Raw genomic sequence first — 25,856 nt, 5'->3', positions numbered from 1 at the left:
TAAGTTGTATATAGTAGTAGGACAGGACAGTGTGTAAATATATATAAACGTTATATAAATAATAATTATCGTATATGATAACGCTTCATGTACGGAATAAGTAATTTCCCACAGAAGATTCTAGTGTATTATGTATTTATGTGGTTTTACATAGATAAATATTACCTACATTTGTTTAATTAAATGTTTATTAGAAAATTATAGTTAATAGGTAATATTATTTGATATTATCATGTAATCACTCACTAACTCGTATTGCTACGTATATATTTTGCTCTCGGGTTTTAAGCTATCTTTACTTGCATCAAAATAGGCCTGTTGTTTAGCCAAAAAAAGTAATTGACAGACAAAGTTTTTCATTTACTTTATTAGCATTTGTAGAAGTCCGGAGTTTGGTAACGTGCGTTTTAAAGGCTTATAGTTTCACCCCCTATTACATGGGAATAAAATTGTAGGTAAATGTAGAAATGTGAGTGCTCCTGCCTACATCTCTAAGTATAACGAACTTGATGTTATAAAAACACACAAAATACAAACAATTTTTAAAACCACAGCGAACTCGATGCCGGAAATGTCCCTTTTCAGTTTGAAATACGGTTCCTATTGGTAGCCAAGTACGGTTGGGTAAACGATTACATAGCGTTTTCAAGAGTTAAAGTATTTTTACCGATGTTTGAGTATTTTTACACACAAGGGTGGGAAAATACGAGATTGAGGAATTTAAAGGAGTTTAGGAATCAGACCTTAGATATGTAAGGATTTTGCTGTTTTATCATAGTATAGCAGTGATAGCCGAATGGTTTAGGTTGGCACCTCCCTTAACCCTAGACCCTTACCCCGCAATGGGACAGTAATGGGTTAAAAACTATTATCATGTTTGGGGACACTATTCTACACACTGACATATATAAATCTGCTGACCACGTCTCTGTCCGAGTGGAAACCCTTCCTGTGTAAATCCCGATTCCTCGAGAACTCCGGAATAAAAGGTGTCCGGAATAAAAAAGCTTATGTGTTATTCTGGGTCTTCAACTACCTACATACCAAATTTCATCGTAATCGATTCAGTAGTATTTGCGTGAAAGAGTAACAAACATCCATACATACATACACACTCACAAACTTTCGCCTAAAATATTAGTAGGATTCATGAAGACAATATGCAATAATTTTAATTTCTAACACTTTTTTCAGCTCAAGAATCAAACCTAGAACCGTGCATTCGTATTCACCACTACCTATCATTTTCCTATAGCTCTACATAAAAGCCACATCAATATTTGTCACTCGTCATTCATGTAACACGAAAACGCGAAACACTCGACACGCTTTTAACATTATCAATGTGATAAACTGTCACTAACTCAACACCACATCAGCTACGGACCATTTATCTTAAATACTTATTTACGTAATAGAAATCGAAAGGTTACATCCATTTATGCAGATTTTATTATTTAACTAAACTGTTAAAACTCTTGCTCTTAAGAAGTCAACTCCTGTATCGCAATTCTGTTCCTTTCGAATATCGACAATCGGCTACCTATCGAGAAATTTTGTATGGAAATTTGATCAGCGACTCTAGCGGGCGTCTTAGGAACTATTTTGGCAGTACATTTCAAATGTCAAACTTTCAATACTCGACAATACTGGCTGTAGAGAATCGCGCTTTAAAATTGAAACGTTAAATCAATATATGCAGATTTTATTACTTAACTAATCTTTTAACTTTACTAAGACTTGCTCTTGTGTTGCCAGGACTTTTACAAACATACAAACAACGGACACAAAGTACAACCAGACACTAAACAACTATTTGCGAATCATACAAATATGTGTTCCGTGTATTAACTTCTTATATTGCAATAAAATGTTTCATGTAGGAATGAAAACAATTAAAACTAGTATATGTGATAGATTAATATAATTATCATTTATTCATACATATTTATATTATTCATTATTCATTGTACCGGGAAAAAAAATATCTACGACCTGTTACTAATCAATTCCTGATAGGAAATTCCTATGACACTTTTACATAGGAATCTACATAATATATTATCTAATGTTACACGGGAATTAACGCGATTATGTAGTAGTATTTACCTTTATTCGTTTTTCCAGGCGGGAATTAATAGTTTTCCCCCTACATCAAACTTATATTATAAAATAATAAATAGGTTTTGACTTTGTATTGTGGTTTCGCAAGCGTGCAATTTTTTTAAGTGGTATAAGCTAGTACCTCCCACGCAAGTGGTCCCCAACCCGCAGCTGAACAGTGTGGTGGACTGAAGGCCCAACCCCTGCCTCGCTACAGGAGAAGTCCCTTGCAGCAGTGGGGCATTAATAGGTTAAATCTATTATTGTTCCCTTTCCCGAGAAAATTGTCTACCATAAGTATAATATAAAATGTCAACCCTAGTTAAGTTCAGATTTCAGAAGAACCGCTAACACGTGGAATCGTAACAGACATAATAATATAGAGTTTACACTTAAAATACAAATAGATATACAAACTATGAATTGTGAACCAAACAAAAACATCAAAGGTGTGTTACCCTAGTTTTGAACATGACACTATATGCAGAGCTAATGGTTACACACGATCACTGCTAGAGTAAATAGCTAATGTGTAATTAGCAATTAGGCATCAAATAGAGGCAAGCCTATTCCATTATACTGTGTCAAACATAGGGACAATTTTTAGATAACTGTAGCGCGATTCTCTACCGTCGGTACTGTCGAGTATTGAAAGTTTGACATTTAAAATGTCCTGCTTAAATAGTTTCTATGACGCCCAGCGGAGGCGCTGCTCACATTGTCATACAAAATTTCTCGATAGCCAGACGATTGTCGATAGTCGATAGTGGTAGGGAATCGAGTTGCAGTTTATATTGATTTGCCAATAATGTTAAACTATGTCAGGTAAAATTTAAAGACCATAATATTAAAAAAGCTCTTTAGACCCTTTTTTTCAATGTAAATTTTACTTATTTGGTATTTATTAACACAGAACTTCCTAATTAAATCTCCCGCCTTTAAAAAAAGGTTAAGATTTTCGTTGAACAGAAAAATTCACAGAAACTACTGATCAATTTCTTAAAAAAAAAATCAATTACCTAAAATAATATTATTCCAGGCACCTTAAGGCACTTTTTATCTAAGAATATCCTACAAGTAAAGCTGCACTAGCTATCAAAGTCACCTCTAACACTGACATGCACATAAAGACTGTACATCATTGTTGTACTATGATGGTCAAAGCGCGCCATTGTTCGTACAATTACTCTTTGTTCCAATATTAGTAATACTTTTGAGCTCTGATTTATTCGGATTTCTATGGCAAATGGATACTCGTGGAAATATCTTATGTGAAAATAATTGTTTTTATCAAACTTATAAGACTAACTAAGACTCGCCGGGTCTTACTTGCCTGACATTTGAATAGAATGACAAAATAAGAAAAAAATATATAATATAAAATAAAAAAAAATATTTTGAACTACGTCTCTTTTTGGGTTGTCAGTTTTCATGCAAAATTTCATGAAATCCTATCAAGTTGCTTTTTTAAAGCTTCAGAAGCTACACCGCTAAATTGTTTTTGGTGTTAAAACAAGCTGCTTTACAAAATCCTACGATTTCATCCTAATTACTAGCGACCGGATTAACGGTGACCGGTTTAATAGTATCTACCGAATAAAACAATCATAGACATTAAAATAATAATGTGCTGCTGAACGCTTTCGTCTGGCAAAGGATAAGACGAAATATGCAGGGCTGATTGCCAACCTTCACTAGTTAGAGGCACTTTAAAGGGAAGAAGAAGAAAAAGAAGAATAGATATTAATTAATGTTAAGTTTATGATTTTATATCGTAAATTTTCACGCTAATAACATCTGCATAGCTTTTAGTCGCATTAACAACAAAACAAACCATACCACGTGAGACTTCAATACATGAAGCAAGTGTAAACAAGTGAAGTGTTTGATTAAAAAACTCTCCACGCATCAAGTGTTACAATCATAATAACATAATAAATACTCATAGTTTTATCACTAATTGAATATACAGTAATATAGAGGTAGTATCGTGTATGTCGTGATGTAGAGCTATTTCCTACACTTGGTACGTTAGCATAGCAGTGACACTTTAAATTGCAGGGCAAGAATACGTTTTTCCTTTCAAAATATGATGGAGGCTGATCGAATTCCATTCAGTGGCTTCTTGATACCTTTGGTAGCTGGCTTAATGGCATAATGTCTTATCGTTTGTATGAAATAATTGTTAATGTAAATTATTAACGGCCTGATATTTTACAGGAATTAAAAAAACTGAAAATTTTTCAACTAATTTGTAATCCAGTCCAAAATTTTTGACCCAAAAGAGCTGCTTTGTTTTTATTGCTGTCCATACCATTACTTTAGTATCAGTCCAGTCTCAAAAATATTTGTAATCGTCAATTTAAAATGTACAACTACTAAAAAATTATATTCACAATTATTCACAAACCAGTTATGTAACTATGGTTTAGTTAACCACTCTTCATTTAATAACACAACTATCAAAGTAATTTCATCTAAAACGTTTTCATAATACTGCACTAATAACAGTCTCTTGCTAGGTTACCTAGATATATACACAAAGTGCACTACCTCTCTAAATGAAAGAAAAACACTGTACCCCCGGAGTTTGATGAAATACGTTAAATCATTTCAAAGATCTTTGAAAATGACACCAGAATCCACAATTTAACGTGCCTTCCGAAACACGGAGGAACTCCATATGTATAAGATGGTCCCATCCACAGACCTTGGCAAGCGCAGCTTAACCTAAGAGATATTTCCGACTTTTTACGGAGGGCACGTAAAAAGTCGGTCCCGGTTGTTATCTACTACGATAGCAGTCGTTAAGCCACGTCAAAGGCCTTCGGGCGGCTTGTACAACTTTGACACTAGGTTGACCACTAACCATACGATGAAGAACATGCAAATTGTCTTTTAATTATGGTTCGACTAAACGTGAAAATACACTAATAACAGTTTACACAAATAACAGTCCCTTGCTAGTTTACCTAGATATTTATATATACAAAGTGCACTCCCGTTCTCTGAATGAAAGAAAAACAGTACTCGGAGTTTGATGAAATGGGTTAAACCGTTTCTCGTTAATTGTTCTCGCTTGCAGTGTAATTATGAATTTAAATGTATTTTCAAGCGTTAAATGAGATGTTGAAACAATAATCTGAACGAGCACTTGGAATACTATTTATATGGTTTATATTCTACTAGAATACTGACTAAGTAAGCTTTTAACAAAATATTGATATAAGAAGCCATTTTTTGCAACAAAAGTATGATGATATAATATTATAGTGTTGGAAAAAATATTTTTCCTATACAAAGATAAATACAAATCTAATAGTTAAATATAGCGCTGCCAGCTTGATCTAAGTAAAACCTAATCCTAAAAGAAAAGCTGGCACTAAAATGTAAAACAATCTCCAAAATAAATATCATAATTTTCTTCGATCAAATCGATGAATGAATATATTATAATGTCACACAAACCAATGCCAAAAAACAAGCTACGACCTCCCAAAATCCGCATCTCATAAATATTTCACTTAACAAAAACCGAATATTTCGATAAAAATTCCATTACCATACAACTACTATAAACACACCTTAAACCGATTCAATAGTACCGCAATAACACAATACATTATCACTCACCTTAACGGGAGACGAGGACAGCCATAACTGGAACAGGTCTGACGTCACTGACGTACTCCTGGCTTCGTGGTGAGGCCTCGGGGACAGAGGGCCTGATGACGTCAGACCGTGCAACCTCGTCACTTCATCAGTAGTAGCACACTCACGAATATACCGCTCCAATACTCTAGGTTTCCCTTCCAACAACTTCTTCAACTCACTCAAATCTTCATCACTCACATCACACTCATCAGGAGACGACCTGTCTATCACCTCTTTGAACTCTTCAGTACACTGCATGATCAGTTCGTTCGTAGCGAGGACATCGTATACCACTTTATTGCCTAAATCCTCGTCGCCTTCTATTTTAAAGTAATCATTATCACATTGATTAGAACTTAGTTCACAACCATTTTGTTCAGTGATCTCCACGATCGTGATTGGTGGGTTTTCTTTCAACATATTGTTGTTTTCTATTATCTCTGTAGCTTTGATTTCATCAGGTAGTTCGTAGACTAGTCTCATAAGTTCTTGAGACCTTTTGACTCTTTGGTCTTCTATGGCTTTTTCTTTCTTGTTGTCTTGTATCTCAAAGTTGGCGCATTCGTCAGTTTTCTTCGCGTCTTTCTTAGCGACGACATCGATGGGCTCTTCGGATGTCATGGCCGTTTAATTTGTACCTTCACTTCCAGCTCCGATGTTCCACATTTCTCGGTTTTCGATTACCTGCGAGCAAATAGATGAGGGTTAGAACTGTGTTGAACAAATACAACATTGTTTCAACTTGTGTGGTCAGTTGATTGTTCTTTATTTGTTGTTTGATACTAGTTTTGTTAGTTTCTAGTAATTTGATTTAAGTTTTAAAGTAAATGTTTATGTTAGAGAATTTTAACATGTAGGTATATTTCAAACTTTTCGAGAACTAGAAAAATAAAGAACGGAAAAAGCTTATGAGTTCTGAAAACAAAATACCTTCTTTAATACGACCTGTGAGAAAGAAGGGTATTGAAAACCAACAGTAACATAATGTTTATTTTCAATTCCCCTTCTATGAAAAGTGGCTTATGTTGATGAAAAACTGAGATATGTTTACTGAAACACAAAAAATGCAGACGAATTAAAAACCACCTGCTTTTCTGAGATCAGTTAAACATAGCCACTCACAATCCATACATTTCCTTCCACACATAACCTTTGTCCTACAAAGCGAAAAATCCTCCGTAAATAACAGCTGACAAGAGCATAATACATATTTATCTGGCAGCGTATTATCAGTGGGTAAATATGATTATTAACCATTTGACGTGAACCCAGGCGACTGATTATAGGCCTCGGGTCGGAGTAATCACTGCTTTAGACGATCGATGGGAGATAATGTGGTGGCTTCTCCGTTTTGTTGCTTATGTTTGACCTACATATTGGTGAAATTAGAAGATGTTGGTTTGTAATTAGGTTGATTTATTTGATGATGGATAAGGATATGAAAATGTCAACTAGTTGGTATGTTTATTTCTGAACTAATTTTGTAATTACATTTTGATTGTTATTGTTCATTAGTTTTTTATTAGGGGCTTCGCAGCCAAATTTTTATTATGAGGAGCCACTTTTAAGTACTTTATTTTATTTTTTGTAGAAATCTGTTCAGTGGTTAGGTAAGAGTTTATGCACTTGCTTAAATAAATAACAATTAATTTATAATTTTTTGCAGTTACAAAATAGTGTCCTATAGAATCAAACTTCATTTCGGCTCAACAGTATTACTATAATTTTCAGCTTTTTGTACAAAATCACCATCATTAACTTTTATATCTTCAAATGTAATGTAAAACTACCGACAATTTGCCAAATGTTCTTTGACAAACGACACTTAACTGCCACGTCATCACAGTTTCACTTATATACATCGTTTGACATTTCAGAGCATGGTTTATTGGGCGTTTAGTAATGAATTTTGGACGGAATTAAAAAATAATCTGAAAGATTTTGTTAGTTGCACATAAAATGCTAGACTATTTAATGACTAGCCTATCCCGGTTGTTAAGGATAGCCTATATTTCATATAAGCTATCGGTATAGGTGTAAAGATATTTGCACAGAATTGATTTTTAAGAGTTCGATAGAATGATTTGAACAGTTGTTAATGATCGTTACTCTTTAAATGCTTTGATTGCTTCAGCATTTTTTAGGAGTAGTGACTTTGACTTCAGGCTATCGAGAAATTTTGTATGAAAATGTAATCAGCGCCTCTAGCGGGCGCCGTAAGAACTAGTTTTTCATATTTCAAACTCTCGAAAGTCGTGTGACGGCTGTAGAGCATCGCTACTGATTAAAGGCATTAAGCTCTGATAGTACAAATATTCCTCACTTTGTTTCTACTTGATATTCATCTCACGCGCTGATGACGTTTTAATAGGAAGATGGCGCCGGTGGGACACTTACATCGGTCATTATGCGACAAATGAAATGTAGTAATGCCACTTTTATTGTGTGGGAGTGGTAATGATCTTGTTTTTGAGATTATACTAATGATGGTATTACTTTTTTTTCTGATAAAAAGATGTTTTTCAAGAAAATCAGAATGCTCAGGAGGTGTTATAAGTTTACTTTGGTGTGCTGGGTGTCGGTAAATCAGCATAAACATGATAATTCTCGTGTTTTGCTTGGATATTACATAATTTTTATACAAAAAAAGTTACCATAGGAATATTTAAATTGAGTACCGAACTGTATGTGCTAGGAAAGGAATTAAAAGAGGATTTTTTTAAAGAAGTTAATGGCAGAAGATTTCAAATCTTCAAATACTGTAGAAGACAACAATATAAAAAAAAACCAAAAATATAAACATTTTGCACATTATTAACAAGATATGTTACATAACTATACTAAGGCCTAAGAAAACACACGTTAAATATTATAATTATAAAGTTTAACCCAAAACCCTTCTAAGTATTAAAGCCGGGCATTCCGCACAACTCGAGCAAGACATGAAATAAAGAATAATGAGGGTAATAGAAGGCACAAATAATTTCCTCGAGGATGTCACAATACGTAGAGTGGCACAAAAGTGGCGAGCTAATGTCCCGCCCTAGTAATATGACCACAATGTAGGGTGGGACAATTAATATTTAGATTTTTTGCCGTCGTAGCACAAGCTTTTTTTCAGAGATAAATATTTACACTCAACAAAATAAACAAAACTTTCAGTGTTACTATTTTTTTAATACTGTTTATGCCAAGCAACTTTCTTCCAAGTGAAAAGATTTAGCGCGGTAAAAGGTGTCATGTGTGTTAACCGGTTAAAAGGTAATGAATAATGTATTTGTGCAGCCAATTTCATCAGAGTTAGAGTAATTTTGGCGTGATTATGTAACCAACATCGATACAAATCTATCCAAACTTTGATATAAGAAGTACTATTAAGTATAACTTAATTAATTCCATCGTGCTGTGGCCACTTGCAGCCTAAGGAAAAGCTCAATAAAGTTTTGGTAAAAGAAACGAAACCTATAATATTATGTTCGTCATACCAAAATGTTCAGAAGTAATCACTATGCTTTTGAAAGATTTTATGTCAAAAGTCAATATTATGCATAAAAAAACTACCTTACGGTGAAAAAATCGGCTCTTACATATACAAATATTTATTATCTTAAATCGGACTTATCCTCGAATATGTAACATCATGGCCACTACCCGCCCAACCCAAATAGCTTCTCTGTACGTCCCTCACAGTCCACAGCGAATGATAGCAACAATTATTGTCCACACAAACGTTCTACCTCACTTTATTATATCATAACTTCGTCTTATTCACAATCATTCGTGTGTTTTTATGTTATTTGTAGGGTTAATTTGGTTTTTTTGAGTAGTTTTTCACTGGACTTACAAGAATATTGGAGAAGCGCGGTTATTGTTCAAAAGTTTATTGTATTACTAGTATTAAATAAATAAATTTAACCCATTAATGTCCCACTGCTGGGCAAGGGTCTCCTCCCGTAATGAGGGAGGGGTTAGGCCTTGAGTCCATTACTAGTATTAAAGAGTTTTATTTATAGGAACCAGTATTATCTGTATATTTTTTTAATGTTAAAAAGAGGAAAATTTTGTTATTGTAGATAATTTTGATAATACCAAAAGCAATCTAGCGCATTTTACGAATGTCGCTAAAATGTACAGTGCAGTTTATAGTTGTATGAAATTGATAGTACCCTAATTATAGTTATTTATTCCTTGTTTTTTTTGCTTCTACAGTCAATAACTAAATTCAAAATATCTTTCCTGCTTCATAGGGGTTATTCCACTTAACTCCAAAAAAACGTTCCATTTTAACTCCAAAACAGTTTTAATAAATATTTTATTTAAATATTATTCATTCCACTTTAACTCCAAGAAGTCAACAGAAGTAGAGTCAGCAGCTTAAAATATTTAGCCATAATACGGACGACATGGATGCAGAGGGAGCAGTTCGAGTCGCCGTACTACGCGCAGGTGGGGCGCGCGAGGGCATTCCTCGCCACCGTGCGTTCTTCCTTGCCGGCGCTCGCGTCTCCTGTCTCCCACGACGATGGACGATCTGACTGCAAACACGACTTCGTTCGTCTGCCTAAAATGAATTTTCCACGCGGACGAAGTCCTGGCGGCCTCTAGTGCATGTATAAAATAGTATTTACAATTTATTATATTATACAGAACTTAATACCTTATACTTGTTATGTTTTGTTCATGCTAAATTAATATTACAACAGTAATGAGATACAAGAAACTACAGTCCACCAGACGTGGAGCTACGTGCCTTCTAAATGCATACTTGCTAACCTCACTTCTTGGGGGGTGAAGGCTGATTGCAACAGCGCCTCCACACTTTGATGGTCATGCCCTGAATAATTATAATGTTGAACATCCAATCTTATTACGTAGCAAACATCACTTGACTAAAATTATAAGAACATCGAAGCGAACAGCGCGTGTACTCTGACAACGGCACCACTTTTGTGCGAGCTTTTACGCTTCTTATAGGCTTCTTACAAGAGTCTAGAATCAAACATAGCCAACAATGGCATAGAGTTTAAATTCATTGCGAGCTTTTACGCTTCTTATAGGCTTCTTACAAGAGTCTAGAATCAAACATAGCCAACAATGGTATAGAGTTTAAATTCATTCCAGGGTACTCTCCGCATTTCGGAGGCCGCTGTCAAATGCACCCAGCGTCTTTTGCGTCGAGTCATGACCCTTACTCATTTGACAACATGCTTGATCCAGATAGAGGCTATTGTAAATTCCAGACCTTCAACGGCTCTGTTCACAGCACTTTCAGATCATTCTTATCTTTCCCTTTCCCATTTTTTCCTCGGGCGAGCTCTCACATCAGTTCCTCGTCCTCTTATAAGTGACAGCAATATCTATCGGAGTATTCTTCTTGAAGTCACTATGGGCCTTCTACTGACGTAACATCCGAGGCGTACGCACTCGCTCTCGCGTCGTTGCCAGGGCAACCAAGAAAAAACACATCTGTCGTCTTACATATTAAAAATTACATCATTACATATCATATTTTATTATTTCAGCTTAATCCTGTCGTCCTTGACTTTTAATCTTTTCACCAGGATAGCACTTTTGATCCTACGGTGTTCGTTTTTGAGGACGATGAACTGACTAACCTAATTATAATAACTTAAATCAAAATTACTGTTTTGTGAAAAATTACCAGGACGTTTGGTATATGGGCTTACACCAAAATATCGTCAAGATATAATTTTTGCTGCTGACTCGACAAAAACTCTTTTGGAGTTAAGTGGAATTGATGTAGGGAAATATTTCTAGCTGTAAATTAATTTCTGTTTTTGCTTTGGAGTCAAAGTGGAAATAATGTATGGGATGTTAAAGTTTAGAGAACAATGGATTTGGAGTTAAGTGGCATAACCCCTTCATAGAGTTGGCCATCAATAAATCAGCCAACTACAAATACTTTTATATTTATGAAAAAAAAATATCGTTTATTTTCACTACTACAAATATCCCACAACATAATAAGAGGCAAGCTTGTAGGAACGACAATCACAATCGGTGTTTGGAAATGTTCGGCATTTTCCATGTACGTGGCTATGACGATAATGGCTGATAGCGCCGTGTGAGATGACTTTTTATTACGAATTTTGGGGTTTAATATGATAAAGAAAAATTGATTTGAATTTGTGGCTGTGTAAATGAAAGGGAAGGGGTGGTTTTTAAGCTTTAGACGTAAAGTTGAATAGAATTAAGGAAACATGTCGCTGGCTCTTTTCATAAGATGACCTTTCCAAGCTAGTGGTAGATTCAATTATTGTTCAGAGTCTCATAAATTCAACATTTGTCCTGTATGAATGAAACCAAAAATCTTAGGCTAGATAGAGAGGCAAAAATCTAAGGCTAGTGTGTTGGAAATCGACCAAAATTATTAAAAATTCCTAGGTAATAAAAATTGTTGTTGCTCAGTAGGTAGTTCTTTCTATTCAAGGAATTAAGGTAATTTATTAACTGAAAATTTTAATGAATCAAAATAAAATACACAAGACCATTTTTGAATCAAATCAATCAACAGACAGAATAGGAAAACAAACAGCAAAAGGTCGCAACTTTCCCAAAATAGAAACATCGTAAAAATAATATTAAAACAAATAAATATTCCAAATCTACATTCAATAAGATCCAATTTTATAATTCATTCACTCGTGAAAATAACGAAATATTACATAATACTATATACATATAACACGAGTACTGCGGGTATTCAAATAAAACTACTGCCGTGTATTGAAGGAAAAGCGCTTATTGGATTATGGTGATACCTTCATTGTTATACGTTTTTGTCTCTTTCTTTCATAGCTTATTTAGGTTAGATAGAATAGGACAGTGTTTAAAAGAACATGACACAAGTCTCGTATTTAGGGCAGTCTATTAATCAATTACAAATGTTTTGTTTCATTTATTTATTTAACAAAAGAACGGTATATATGAGGGAGACAGTCGTTATAACAAAAGAGTATCATTCAATATATATCAGTTAATAAATGCTACTTATAGTGAAGAAAAAAATTGGTATAACCTACCTTGCATGTCTTACTTATATTCCTAGGTATTTTAATAAAATCAAAATCAAATCATTTATTAATTTAGGTCAAATGCTGACACTTATGATAATCAATGATACAGAGAGTGAATTTCCTTCAAGTTCGGAAGGTAGGGCCAATGAGAAGAGCTGGCAACAAACTCCTGGCCAATCTTTTAATCGCGTTTTTTAATAACGTTTCATACAGATTGAAAGGTAAGCCCTTGTCTTTATTCCCCTTTCTTTATTACCCTAAATAGCTTTAAATAATTGAATGTATTCTAAACTAAAACAATCAGGAATAAATCCATAAGTAATAATAACAGGTAAAGATACCACAATCAATTTTCATCATGCTACTACATAATATTATTATCGCCACTATTCAATACAAATCCCTTGAATTCGTATATAAATAACTAAACGATGTAAAGTTAAGCAGGTGACAGACGGACGGTAGCAGCGGCCGCTTAAAATATTCTCGACCACTATCGATCGAGTATTGTTCCGTTCTGACACACAGACACATAGACCCGACAACAAATATTACAACAATTGTTTTTATTTATTAGTAGAAAATATTTAAAGAAACTGTATTGAAGAGAAATATTAAACTCTGTTCCGTATTATGAATATAATGAACGTCAAATTTAGTAATTTTTGGAGCAAAAAGATTCCTTTACATTATAACGTAGCTTTCGCTCGCAATTTACACATAGGAATTATGTATACATCTATATACATACATTCAGGCTATCTATATGTCTAATTAAAACCAAACTCTTTCAACATTCGTGGCCCAATTAAACAACAAAACAAGTAAACTCCGATATTTGCAATATAATATTAATAACAGTCATTTTACATTAATATTACAACTCCACTAAGGTTAAATACCTACCCTAATCATTGAAGAACATCAAAATTATTCCCTACATTCGCTAATAACACAATTAATAACCCGAACCCGATCGTTACATAACCTATAACCCAACCCTACTAACTGTCACACATCAAACTGATCATTAATTAACGAAGTAATAACATGTCGATAGACATTATTATGGGTATCTGTCATTTGTAAAGGGAATTTCAATATAGGCAAAACTCATAATGGCACGTCTTCTTCTATACCCAAAGTACTAGTAACTACTGTGACTATAAAAGCCTGTAAATTTAATGTTTTTTATTTATTACATTTAATGTACAATGTTGTATACCGGCGGACCTAATGCCTAAGATATTTTCTACCAGTTTAATTTCAAAGACCAAATTAATAGTTCTTATTCATAATTATACCAACTATTTTTAAATGCTCACGTTTATTATAAAATAAAAATGTTATGTCTACATTAGTTTTTTTCGATTTTGACAAAATGACGCTCAGAAGTCAGTATAAAAATTTTGGTCTTATGATGCAATCCTAAGAAATAGAAGGTGAAAATGTTTTCATGTACAAGGTACGTTACTAAACCTAGGAATTTCGCAAAAAAAATGCTTAGACTATATGATGACAAGATGTATTGATGTGAAAAAAGCAAAGAAAGTTTTTAAGGGTCGTAACAAGTAGCGTTTCCGTGTCTCTGCCTATGCCTATAAGAAAAAGTCTTTATTCTATGTATGCGTATGTATGTTTGGATATGGAAAAAAATAAGAACATTCTAATGGACTTAAGAATCACATTCAAGATCTCAATCATCTCAGTAATCAGCATTTGTATCCATCACGGCTTGGACACAGAATCAGTCATTAAAACATATTTCGAATAAAATATACTGTTTTACTACATTCGTTTCACGTGTATTTAAATAACATCGTAATTATGCTACTGAGAATTTCCAAATTGCGATTGAGAACATTCGTAGAAAACTGACTGAGTTCGAATGAGGGCCACCGCTCAAAGCAGTGTTTTTTGAACTCATTTAAATCCAGTTTCACTTGAATTCCATGTATGAAGATCAAATATATTTATTAATGAACCTGCTACTCTGAATTCTACAGATCAACTTTCTGAAAAAAAGACTCAGTCCATAGTTTACTACGCTCGCGAAATTATTGTTGATAAATTACCTTTCAATATATTTTTAAATGATTTTTTTACCTTTTTTACTCAACCTATTCAATAAGGTAAGAAAAAGTTTTATTTATTTAATCTTAACAACTAGTGCTTTACATACTTAATACAAGTTCAAATGAAATAGATGTCAGGAAGGTTACCCACTAAGTATTTGTTTACACGGAAAACCCCAAAAGCACCTACATCATTAGTCTTTATTCCATACATACACACATAGATACTAAACGTTGAACTTATAAAAAAAATGTCCCAACTTTTTTACAGAAACATATCGCACACTCAATCCGCCCAACAAGTTGTCCATTCTAACAAGCAGTAGGTCACACGTAAGCAACAAGGCAATAAAGCAATTGTCAGATCGTTACGCAATCTCAGGAGCTAATGGGGAAAGTGAGGTGACCGCAGCGTGTCACACCGAGCTGTGAACTTCGATCAACCTTTGAAATGTTTGGCCGATAATGTTGGTGTGACTTTATGTCCGTATTTTTTAATGGATTGTTGATAATGTTGGATAGTCTTTAGAGCTGTATTTTTAACTAGGGCTATAGTAGAATGAGGTATTCATTGATTTGGATTGAGTGTTACAAATATCTTTTGTTATAGAAGGTCACGTAATACTGGTGTTAATTTAAAGAAAAAATCTGGCTGTAATTTTGAAAATTGTAAAGTTAATTGTTGTTGCATTTTGTGGGTCCATTATATCAGACACATTTGTAAAAAAACAAAGAAGATGCCTTTTCCTAGCAGTGGCAGTGGGACATACATACGTATGTACATATAAAGGACTAAAAGAAAAAAAATGGTTTCTTAACGGTAGACCCGGTTTCTTCTCTTTTAGGTCTCTGTTGTTTGTTTTACACATTTGCTGTTATTTTATTTAGTAGATAGGTTATCTGACATTTATTCATAAGTCGTGAAACTGGGTCTCAATATTTTTTCCTAGTACACATATTTAAACAACTATACGCATCAATGATGATAATAATATATTTATTACAAAAGACTACTGCCCAATAATATAATTTCTAAGGTTAATTTGGTATAGGTAACACATTTCTACAACTAGTTAACTTACTCAGGACTGACCTGCCTCGCACCACGTAGGCTCAACCCAAATACCCGCGACCCATCTATAAATCTACGTCAAATTATCCCTAATCTCACACACTACCATCCAGAGTGAGCAACAATAATGTCCTACTAACCGATATTCAGACAGTTCTATTGAAAACTGCCAACTAAACAGGTTTTTGTAGAATTTATAGTTTCCAAGTGTATACACAATACAGGGCAGTCTCTATATTCTTTTAATCTCATAGCTCGGTAGGCGTAAGGCGTACGGCCAGTGAGAGACCAGGTGCAAGATCGATGGCTCTACATACTCTAAGCACGGAGCTCTACGTCTTCTTTTTCTTTACTTCATAACACTCAGAATTTCGTAGCACGAAAACTTGAGAGTATTTTTTTACCCGGATTTTGAACCTGAGACCTCTGCAGTACTCTCATAGTCTTGTGGGACGGCTAAGCTGACAAGACCAGAGATAGGGCAGGCGCAGGACCGACGGCTTTACGTGCTCTCCGAGGCACGGAAGTCTACGACTTTCTAGTTGCGGGCAGCCTCTGAGAATTTTATAACAAAAAAATAAATTTTTTGGGCCCGAACTGAGATTCGAAGGCGGTTTTGTACACTACCGACCGTGCCAGAAAGGATATGAATCGAACAAAGTAATCAGGTGTAAAGTAAATACCATTACGGTATCACAAGTTAGATTGGTGACGCGCGACACGTACCAGTGACGACGCTCATTGGCCGCGGCGGTCGTGTGTAGTGTGCTGAATACTAAACGTACTGCTAAATACAGGAGCCGTTGTTTTGTTTATGTTTTGAAAGAATCTTTGTGACGTTGGCCGACTGTGTAGCGTATAGGAGGGTTGTGTGTTTAAGACTGTGAAGATAAATCTTAATTTAATAAATTCTGCTAGTTTAATTATTTTGGGATATTTGGAATAAGCTTTCATACTTTCACTTTATATAGTTTAAAGTATTTAGTTTTATGCAAAGTAACGCTTAATAAACATTAGTTTTTGTCTAAAACGTACATTATTACGAGTTACCTGATCACATTTTATGTTGAAAATCACTTTTTAAAAGACAAAATTAACAAATGTCCCTGATTTACACCAAAATCATACTAAAGAATTAATATTTATTTATATAGAAAGCCAAGCTAAAAGACGGGGAAACTCTAAAAATATTAAGATTTTTATGTGACTGCTACGTTGCATTGATTCACCTTGAAAATACAGTTACCAAACAACAACAAAATGTGCCAAAAGACTTCCATTTCAACAATTATTCAAAACTTGAAACAAACTTCCGTATCCCAAGTTACTGAACAATCGCACAAGACAGACAGACAGACAAAAGACATGTCACAATACAATACACGAATACACTAGTGAATGAACAATCTGAACAATTATGATGATATTATGAGCGTTGTTGTATTATGACATGGGTTTCTGAAATAGAGATTTGTATACATAATATGTATACTAGGTTATGTCAAAATTTGGAGTATAGTAATGGATTTTTTACCTGATTTAAAGATAGTAGATTTTTTACTCACTACGTCTGTAGACTCGTCAAAAAAGGTGTTGTAATTTCGTTTTTTATAATCATCACAATGTTGTATTATGCCAAGATGCTTATCTGTACATATACCTACCCATTACAATATACTCAATACATCTATTATGCCAAGATGCCATGTTTATGTATTTTCATAAACATTTTGCAAAATAAAAATGTGTTAACCTGATGTTTATTATCACAATAATTTAACGGCTTAATACAATCAAAATTTTTTTCATTTTTCAGTATGGAGACCTATAACCTATAAATACACTCTACAAAATATGATAACATGAGAACAGATACCATTGTCAAAAACCTTAAAAACAAAACGCAGCAAAATTCAAAACAGAAATACCACAAAACCGACTTTCAACATTTCAAAACATTATCACATCGATCTGCCATTAAGGAAGAATATTAACAACCCAAAATATCCGTCCCCATTCGTCCCTACCCGAAATACTCCGAGGGGTAAAACCCCCCCGCAGGGGTAAAGGGTAACGCCATAATAATCTCACGTTTACCCAGAAATACTCATTTCAGTAGACTGTTTCGATTTCAGGGAATTTTCTTGATGTACTCGTTATGAATGCGAAATGAGAACGTTTTAAATTACATGTTGATATGAAAAATTGTATGTATGATATAGATTTGTTTTGAAAATGTTCTGCGTGAGGTTTATTTAATTAAAGCCTTAAAGGATTGGAAGCAGCAAGCTTAACGGGTCCTTATTAAAACTGTTTTGTAGCAAAATATCTAATAGTCTTGTAAGGAAATAGGTTTGGTGAAATAAATTAAAAATGAAATTAATTAATTATTTAGTTCTCGACATCGGCAGTTCCCCAAAATTTTATTCCGTTCCTTGTGTGATTACAGTATTTTGAAAATAAGGTTTTAATATTTTTAATTTCTTTATAGTAAAGTATTAAAATGGTATTGGTAATAAAAAAAAATGATTATCTAAAAAGTGATTCTTTCTTTCAGGTCATATTTCGATAGCTGTTGAATTTCTTTGTAGCACAGGTATATTTATCTGTGACGCAAAAGTTTCAGCTCCTTCCACCATTTTCTGCAGAACACCCAAAAAGTAAACGAAAAAGAAAAAATACGAAAATGTACGAAATGCCGATAAATGTGTAGCGAAGCACAAACAACAACAGGATATAGAGGACAGGCAAGAGACAGAGACAAGGACAGGATGTGACGTCACTTAAATCAGGTGATATCCCATTAGCTAAGGAAAATGTGATAGATGCTTTGTTAGAAAATTTCTTTGGAAACGCCAGTGTTTGGAAAAAGTTTCTTTTGTATTTTGGTTTGTATAAAGAAAACTACAATAAGCATAAATCTGGTATCGTGAAGAATTATCAACCTGTAAAGATAACAATTACTTTTGGACTACAAAAAGAGTTAAGCAAATCCCGGCACTGAAAACTGTCAAGGTGCCACCAGTTTCAATAATAAATTACTGCCCCACTCCCAAAACGATAGAGATTTTTTAAGATTTTCCAGGCTGGCCATGAATGCGTTGAATGCTTGTTTTAAGAACTGTTGGAGAAAGGGAATTAGCGCGAACACGCATTTTACCTTAAAATGCCTAACGTTTTGGCGCAGGTTGCACTCGCTGTGGTCCCAGGCAGACTAACGTGGTCGCGTTAATTCCCGTATTCTATTATACATTAAACATGCAACGCGAGAGTTTAAAAGTTATGTTGGAGAAAGGGGTTTTCACAATGTTTTTCAGCATTGTTAAAGCAAGTAATTATTATTGATTACATTGACTACCACGAAACGTCGTTATTTTTAGCCCTCGATCTCTGGTATAGGAGTACTAGGCAAATACAAAGGCGATTCCTAGATTCTTAGATTAGAATTCGATTCTAGCACCTTGGAAAATGGATCGATATCTATATTTTCTTTACCATGCTCTGAACAAATCTCTATTACAAACATCCAACATAAAAACTTCACATACAAAAACCCTGCCATTGTCAAGAAAGTGTTCGGTTGCACAACATACACAATGATGAACAATTAGAAGCGACACGCGAGTGTTAGACGCTTCCTTATCAACTGCACTTCCTCTGATGGTGACGATTATGATGCTTGTTTTTGCTGGTTTTACGTCGTTTTTACGTCATTGTATGTGTCCTGTGTGTTCTCTTGTTCAATCTATTACGTATTACCACGGATTTTAGATCAAATAAGGATTTGGCAAAGCCCAGTTTTAAATGTAGCAGAAGTAATAGATTGCTAGATCGTAACGCGGTACACATAAACTGCGCAGTTTGTTTGCTGTTCTACAATCTATATTTATACTAACTCTAAGTAAGTGCAATGCAACCTTGCAAATCAATACAACCGCCTTTTCGTAACATGTAAATAAAAATTGCTCCGAAGACCTACGAACTAAGCAAAATAATAATCAAATAATTTATTAATTTATGTCAAAAGCTGACACTTGTATTGATTGATATTGTTAAACTTTTGTACATATGTACTATCGAACAAACTGAATCATGACCCACCATGTGCTCATTTTCTAAAACACGACTACATACACGTAGGTCGAAATTCGCTTGAACCTACGTTTCCTTGGTAATGAATTTGTTATCTGTCATTATTGCAAATCTTTGTGCTTCAATACAATAATGCTATGTTATCGTTTTCAACAGGCTCCGTGGCGTAATGGGTTGATGTTACGAGTGCAACGCGTCAGGAGTGGGATCGATACCCACTCAGGACATGGCTAAATCGGCCATTATAGGAAATAATGTAACCATACAAATTAAAATAATATAGGGTAACCAGCATAGTTATTACCCGGTTAAGGAATTGATACACAATTTTGATCAATAGTATCTTTATTTAGTTAAACATTGATTTAAACTCTATTATAAACGCAACTTTAATATTCTTTCTAAAGGAACGTCAGTCGTTTGTTTCAATAAATTTGGAAACATAAAAATAAATTACTAACAAAAAAACGTCTTCTAAAATCACAGTAATTGCCCACCCCATTTTAAACTCAACGAAAAAGTAACAGATAAACGGTATGTTATATAGGCACTACAATAAATTCAAATGTGTTATCCTTAACAAAAATTGCAACAAACTTACTTTTTCTTTTCGAACTACACATCTGTCGCACAAACGTCGGACATGAGTTCTATATATTAAAAATGTTACCAATATTTTAAAAGTGACATATATCGCAATAAATTTGAACTGGTTACTTTAGAAATTAAAATAAACGTATTATTCCTTAACATTGGCAATCACTGTATGATGGGCAATGACTATAGTGGTTACCCTAATCGTTTCACAGATTTCTAAATGACGTGCTATTTGACATTTGACACAAATAGATTTTTTCGTAGTGAAAAGAGTTTAGACTATCAACATTCTAGATTCAAATTAAGAGTGATTTATCGAAAACGTATCTAGTTCTGTAATAACAAAGGTCAAAGTTGTCTGTAGTCGTAGATACATCATAACACCGTCGTATTTATGTTTAAAATGTCCTAAGTGCAACTTTGACGAAGATATGAAATTCTTACTGCTTTGACGGTGTCAAGCGAATTATCGGCAAAATGGGTCATGATTCAGTTGGTTCGATAGTACATCCTGACTTTTTTAATTGACATATATCATTGATTATGTAAGGAGCTACAACCAATATTACCCAACACATTTAGTTCATAATAAAGGGTTTCTTGTGCCACTGAACTCAAAGCACAATTCTCCCATATTTCCTACGATGTATAAAATTTACGGCATTTTTAACAGCAACGCTAGAATTTCATATCGCGAAGGTTTAATCATACGTCTGGTACTATAATATTAACTACGTGCAGTGTGTTGCAGAGTATAAAGCTTGCAGAGAATTTCTTAGTAAAATATGAGCCTGTACAAAAGTTTGTGAGGAAATAATGCACGTGCATGTTACACGTGTCAACCTTACTCTAGTTTATTGTAAATAGCTATTTTTAAATCTCTTTTTTAATTTATATTCAAAATTATTCTTAATAGTAGTCCGGAGTTAGGTCATGTGCCCGGTATAGAATATGACAATAGGTTCACTACTCACTCAGATTGTTAATGGCGAAAAACAGGCACATTATTGTGTCCGTTTTACAAAAAAATAAAAAATAAGACTGTCGTGTGATTTTGAATATGAAATCAATAAAAATCTCACTTGGTTGCTTTATAGCAAAATCAATTTCAGATCATATCGGTCAGTGTAAGAAACAATAATATTGTCAATTCTTAAAAATGCAATCTATATTTGGTTGCTAACGAAGATATGCTCGAATTACTTAAAATACTGAACAATATTAATGGTCAAAAGAATAGTTTTAAACAAGCTTCAATTAAAACCAACAATTTTAACAATAATAAAATAAACAACTTTCAGCCGCAGGCAAAGTTCTGTGGCCGAATATCATTGAATCACATCGTTCAATCAATTTGAAACAACGACACGTTATTGAGTTAAATAAAATACAAACCTCACTGGTTCTGTTACCAATAACTCGGAATTTTTTATGATTGATAGGCTCTCGTTCATGATTTACTAGATTTATATCATGACTTCTTTCGCATAAAAAGATTTAACTGGGTTAAAAGTAATTTATGTTTTAATCCAAGGTATAAACTATCCGTGTACCAAATTTTATTAAAATCAGATCAAATCAGAAATTTTTGCATGAAAGAGTAACAAACATACATACATCATCCCCACAAATTATCGCATCATTACATAATTTACATTTTAAATGTCAAACTCTCGATAATCGATGGTTTCAATTGTAGAGAATCGGTCTATATTTCTTGCGAAATACGTTGAAGGCGCTGATGACTTACTTATACCAAATTATACAATAGCTAGCCGATAGTCAATGGTAGTAGAAAATCACCCCTCCGAATTTACACATTCAAGGTTATTAAATACTAGCTGACCCGCGCAACTTCGCTTGCGTCACCTAAGAGAATGGGTCAAAATTTTCCCCGTTTTTGTAACATTTTTCGTTGCTACTCCGCTTCTAATGACGGTAGCGTGATGTTATATAGCCTATAGCCTTCCTCGACAAATGGGCTATCTAACACTGAAAGAATTTTTCAAATCGGACCAGTAGTTTCTGAGAATAGCGCGTTCAAACAAACAAACAAACTCTTCAGCTTTATTATATTAGTATAGATAACGTACTGATCGTCAACCGATCGAAATGCATTTGCTATTAACATTAAAAGATGAAAAGAAAACCTTCAATATAATATTCCAAACTTCAGAAATAATCCAACTCTCATCTATCAAAGGCTAGACAAATGTATTATGCAGTCAAAGCATAATTAAAATCCATCAGAATCTCTATCTGTCGTTCTATAAAACTAAGTTGAATAAAAACGACCGCCATTTTGAAAATAGTTGTGAAGATAAATGAAAACGGAAGAACGCTCGTTAACTTGCTAGAGATATGATTGTGAGGTTAAGCGATCTTTAATGGGGTCGGGATTAAGATCGGAGAGTTTTGTAAGATGAAAGTTTTTGTGTGGTTTGAAGAAAAACTACGAAGTGTTAGTTACGTAGGTTTTTATAAAATGCTTTGTAACTTTGTTAATGGCGTAATATAATTGCATTAGGTAAATCTTTTAGTTATAAAGTAGATTAAGTATATTTACATAATTATTAATGTGAATAACTAATTCGAAACTCTTAAGAAAAATATCATAATAAATCTAATTATGGTCACTTATATCTACGTCTTTCATCTGTTTCTTTCATCTCTCTTCTTTATTGGTTCAAAATAAACTACAAGTCGTGGATTTGATTCCTAGTATCTCAATTTGTAGTATGTTTATTTGGTTCTCAGATTTCCACATGAAAACAACACAAATATTTTGCCTTTTCAAAATTTTTACTTTTTCTAAACGATAAAAAATTGAATCATAAAATACCAATAATTGCGTAAATGCTGCAGAATACCCTATTTGTATTGAATTCCCAATAAACTGCCTACTCCATAATATTTCCCTATTAAGTATATAGTAACCACATTTTAATGTACATTCATAACAGAGTGTAAAGGCGTTATACAGAGCGATACAAGCGAGGCGAAGCGGAGGCGGGAATATTTCGGTACACAATCCGAATAACACCTCCGCTTCGCCTATTTTGATATTTGAATATTAAATATATTAATCCGTGTTTGCTATGTGATTGTAAATTCGATGCCCAGGCGGCATGAGTTCTTAAAGAGTTAATTAAACCCATTGTTTTGTTCGTGAAGGTATATACTATGAATATTATTTTCTAAAATTCACCAATTTTTATTACATTTTTTTAGTTAAATAGATTAGCATCCCGAGTCAGTCTCGCCCGGTTTTACAAGTAAAATATTACAAGTCTATACAATTGATATCATCTTCATTTTAAATGGTGAAATTTTTTTCAAAAGCTTTTAGAGATAACTCGCTACATAAACAAAAACTTACTTAAGTCTGACTTTAATGACCCACACGCATCGAATATTAAAAATCTCCACAATAAAGGCACGCTCTCTCAAGGCACGTGACTCCATCCATGTACCTAACCACAGTGTGAACAAACTCTTTATTATGTATTAATAAAATACGAGCATTACGTGTTTGATATATTTATTGACAGAGAATGCCAAATCGTTATATGATTAATATATGGCATCTACCATAGAGTAGAAGGAGTTTAGGTGGAGTTTAGGTTCACCACATTTCTCCCCTCCTAACCTCTTAGCTGTTCTGCTGAATATAAGATGCAGCCAACACCTGGTTGAGGTGTCGGCGCCAGACATCGCCGTTGTCGGTGCGGATCTCATAATGAAGTCGGCCTAGACGTCTTGTGATAGTACCAAACTGCCAATGGTGCTTAGCACTCGTGTAGTCACGGGCCTGTACTCGTTCGCCGACTTCCAACTGTCTGACCTTGATCTCTTGATGTTTCGATGTAGTTTTTTTATGGGTGTTTCTAAACATGCAGTGTAATGCTGTTCGAACTTCTCTTCCAAACATTAACTGATAAGGTGTCTGACCATTCAAGTTTGGTGTCCGTCTGAGGCGAGTTTTTACCATGACAAGTTTCTCTTGAAGATTACCCCTTTCTCCACTTTGGTTTTTAAAGCGTACGGTATTCTACGTGGTTTGATAAAAATTGGTCTTGTGTTTTCTTGTAGATTTAAGTGTCCTCTGTAATTGGGTATTTCGCCTAAGTCGGATCGAAATACTGATGTCTTGTAAAGTTCCAAAAGCTGGTCTAATTCTAGATTTTCGGATTGCTGTAAGGTTTTTATGTCTGCTAAATTTAGAGTTTCGAGTTCTTTCATCCAACTCCGGCCAAAAACGGGGTCAACGTTGTTGTTGATGAGGTATAATTTACCGTGGAATTCTTTTCCTTGGCATCTGCATTGAACGTATGCAACACCTGCAGGTTCGATTACTTCGCCGGTGTATGTTTTGAGTTTTATATTAGTTTTACAGATTCTTTTGCCGATTTTCAATTTTCTGTAGTCTCGTAATGACATAGAAGTAAGTGTGGCTCCAGTGTCAAATTCCATTTTCATCTTAGCATGTTCAATGTGTACCGTTATCATGTATTTTTCGGATGTTTCACCAGATATAACATTAATATCATTCCATTCATCATCATCGCTTATCGCTGAGTCGTTTAATTGATTTATATCCGGTGTAGTCTTACTGGGCTTCGCATCTGAGCGCCGTTGTAGACACACACTAGCTAAGTGTCCGACCTTCTTGCATTTATAGCATGTTATGTTTATAGCGCTACATTTCTTGGTTTCGTGATTTAAACCACAGCGGAAACATTTCCCTTTTAAATCTCTTGGTGTGATTCCTCTAAAAGGAGATTTTTTTGGATTATTGTAGGAATCAGTGGAAATTTTATTGATATTGTCACTACTTGGTTGTTCATTCGGAAGCATTGATGTATTTTCTGCTTTACTCATTTCAATAGATGTTGCAATCTGTGTCAGGTGTTTAAATGTACATACTGTTCGGTCTTGTAAAATTTTTGTACGTGCGTCGCTATCTTTCAATCCTCTTATGAGTTGAAGAGATAAAAAGCTTTCTGAAATGTTTTTCTGGCAGTGTTGACATTTAAATTCGCAGTTGGTAGTGAGCTTTTTTAAATCTGCGGCGTATTGCGCTACTGTTTCATCCGATTTTTGAGTTCTCGATATAAATTTATGTTGTAGAACCCATTTGCTAGGTTTTGGGTCTAAGTAGTCGTCAAGTGTTTCAGTAATTTCGTTAAATGTCTTATTCAATGGTTCGTCTGGTGCTATTAAATC

General features: G+C 34.2%; 1 protein-coding gene across 5 annotated transcripts in view; it reads right to left on the bottom strand.

Annotated features, from left to right (window-relative positions):
- The window catches only part of LOC142983435 (cGMP-specific 3',5'-cyclic phosphodiesterase-like), a 131,781-nt gene that overhangs the window by 57,953 nt on the left and 47,972 nt on the right, over positions 1-25,856 (bottom strand). For all 5 annotated transcript variants that reach the window (XM_076130288.1, XM_076130290.1, XM_076130286.1 and 2 more), the window contains exon 2: positions 5,737-6,441. In XM_076130288.1, coding sequence (XP_075986403.1) covers positions 5,737-6,378 — 642 coding nt within the window. In that variant the 5' untranslated portion in view covers positions 6,379-6,441. The remainder of the gene's footprint in view (positions 1-5,736; positions 6,442-25,856) is intronic.

The sequence above is a fragment of the Anticarsia gemmatalis genome, chromosome 24 (genome assembly GCF_050436995.1).
Source record: "Anticarsia gemmatalis isolate Benzon Research Colony breed Stoneville strain chromosome 24, ilAntGemm2 primary, whole genome shotgun sequence".
Classification (NCBI taxonomy): Eukaryota; Metazoa; Arthropoda; class Insecta; order Lepidoptera; family Erebidae; genus Anticarsia; species Anticarsia gemmatalis.
The sequence above is the reverse complement of the archived record's forward strand: the minus strand, read 5'-3'. Positions and strand labels throughout refer to the sequence as shown.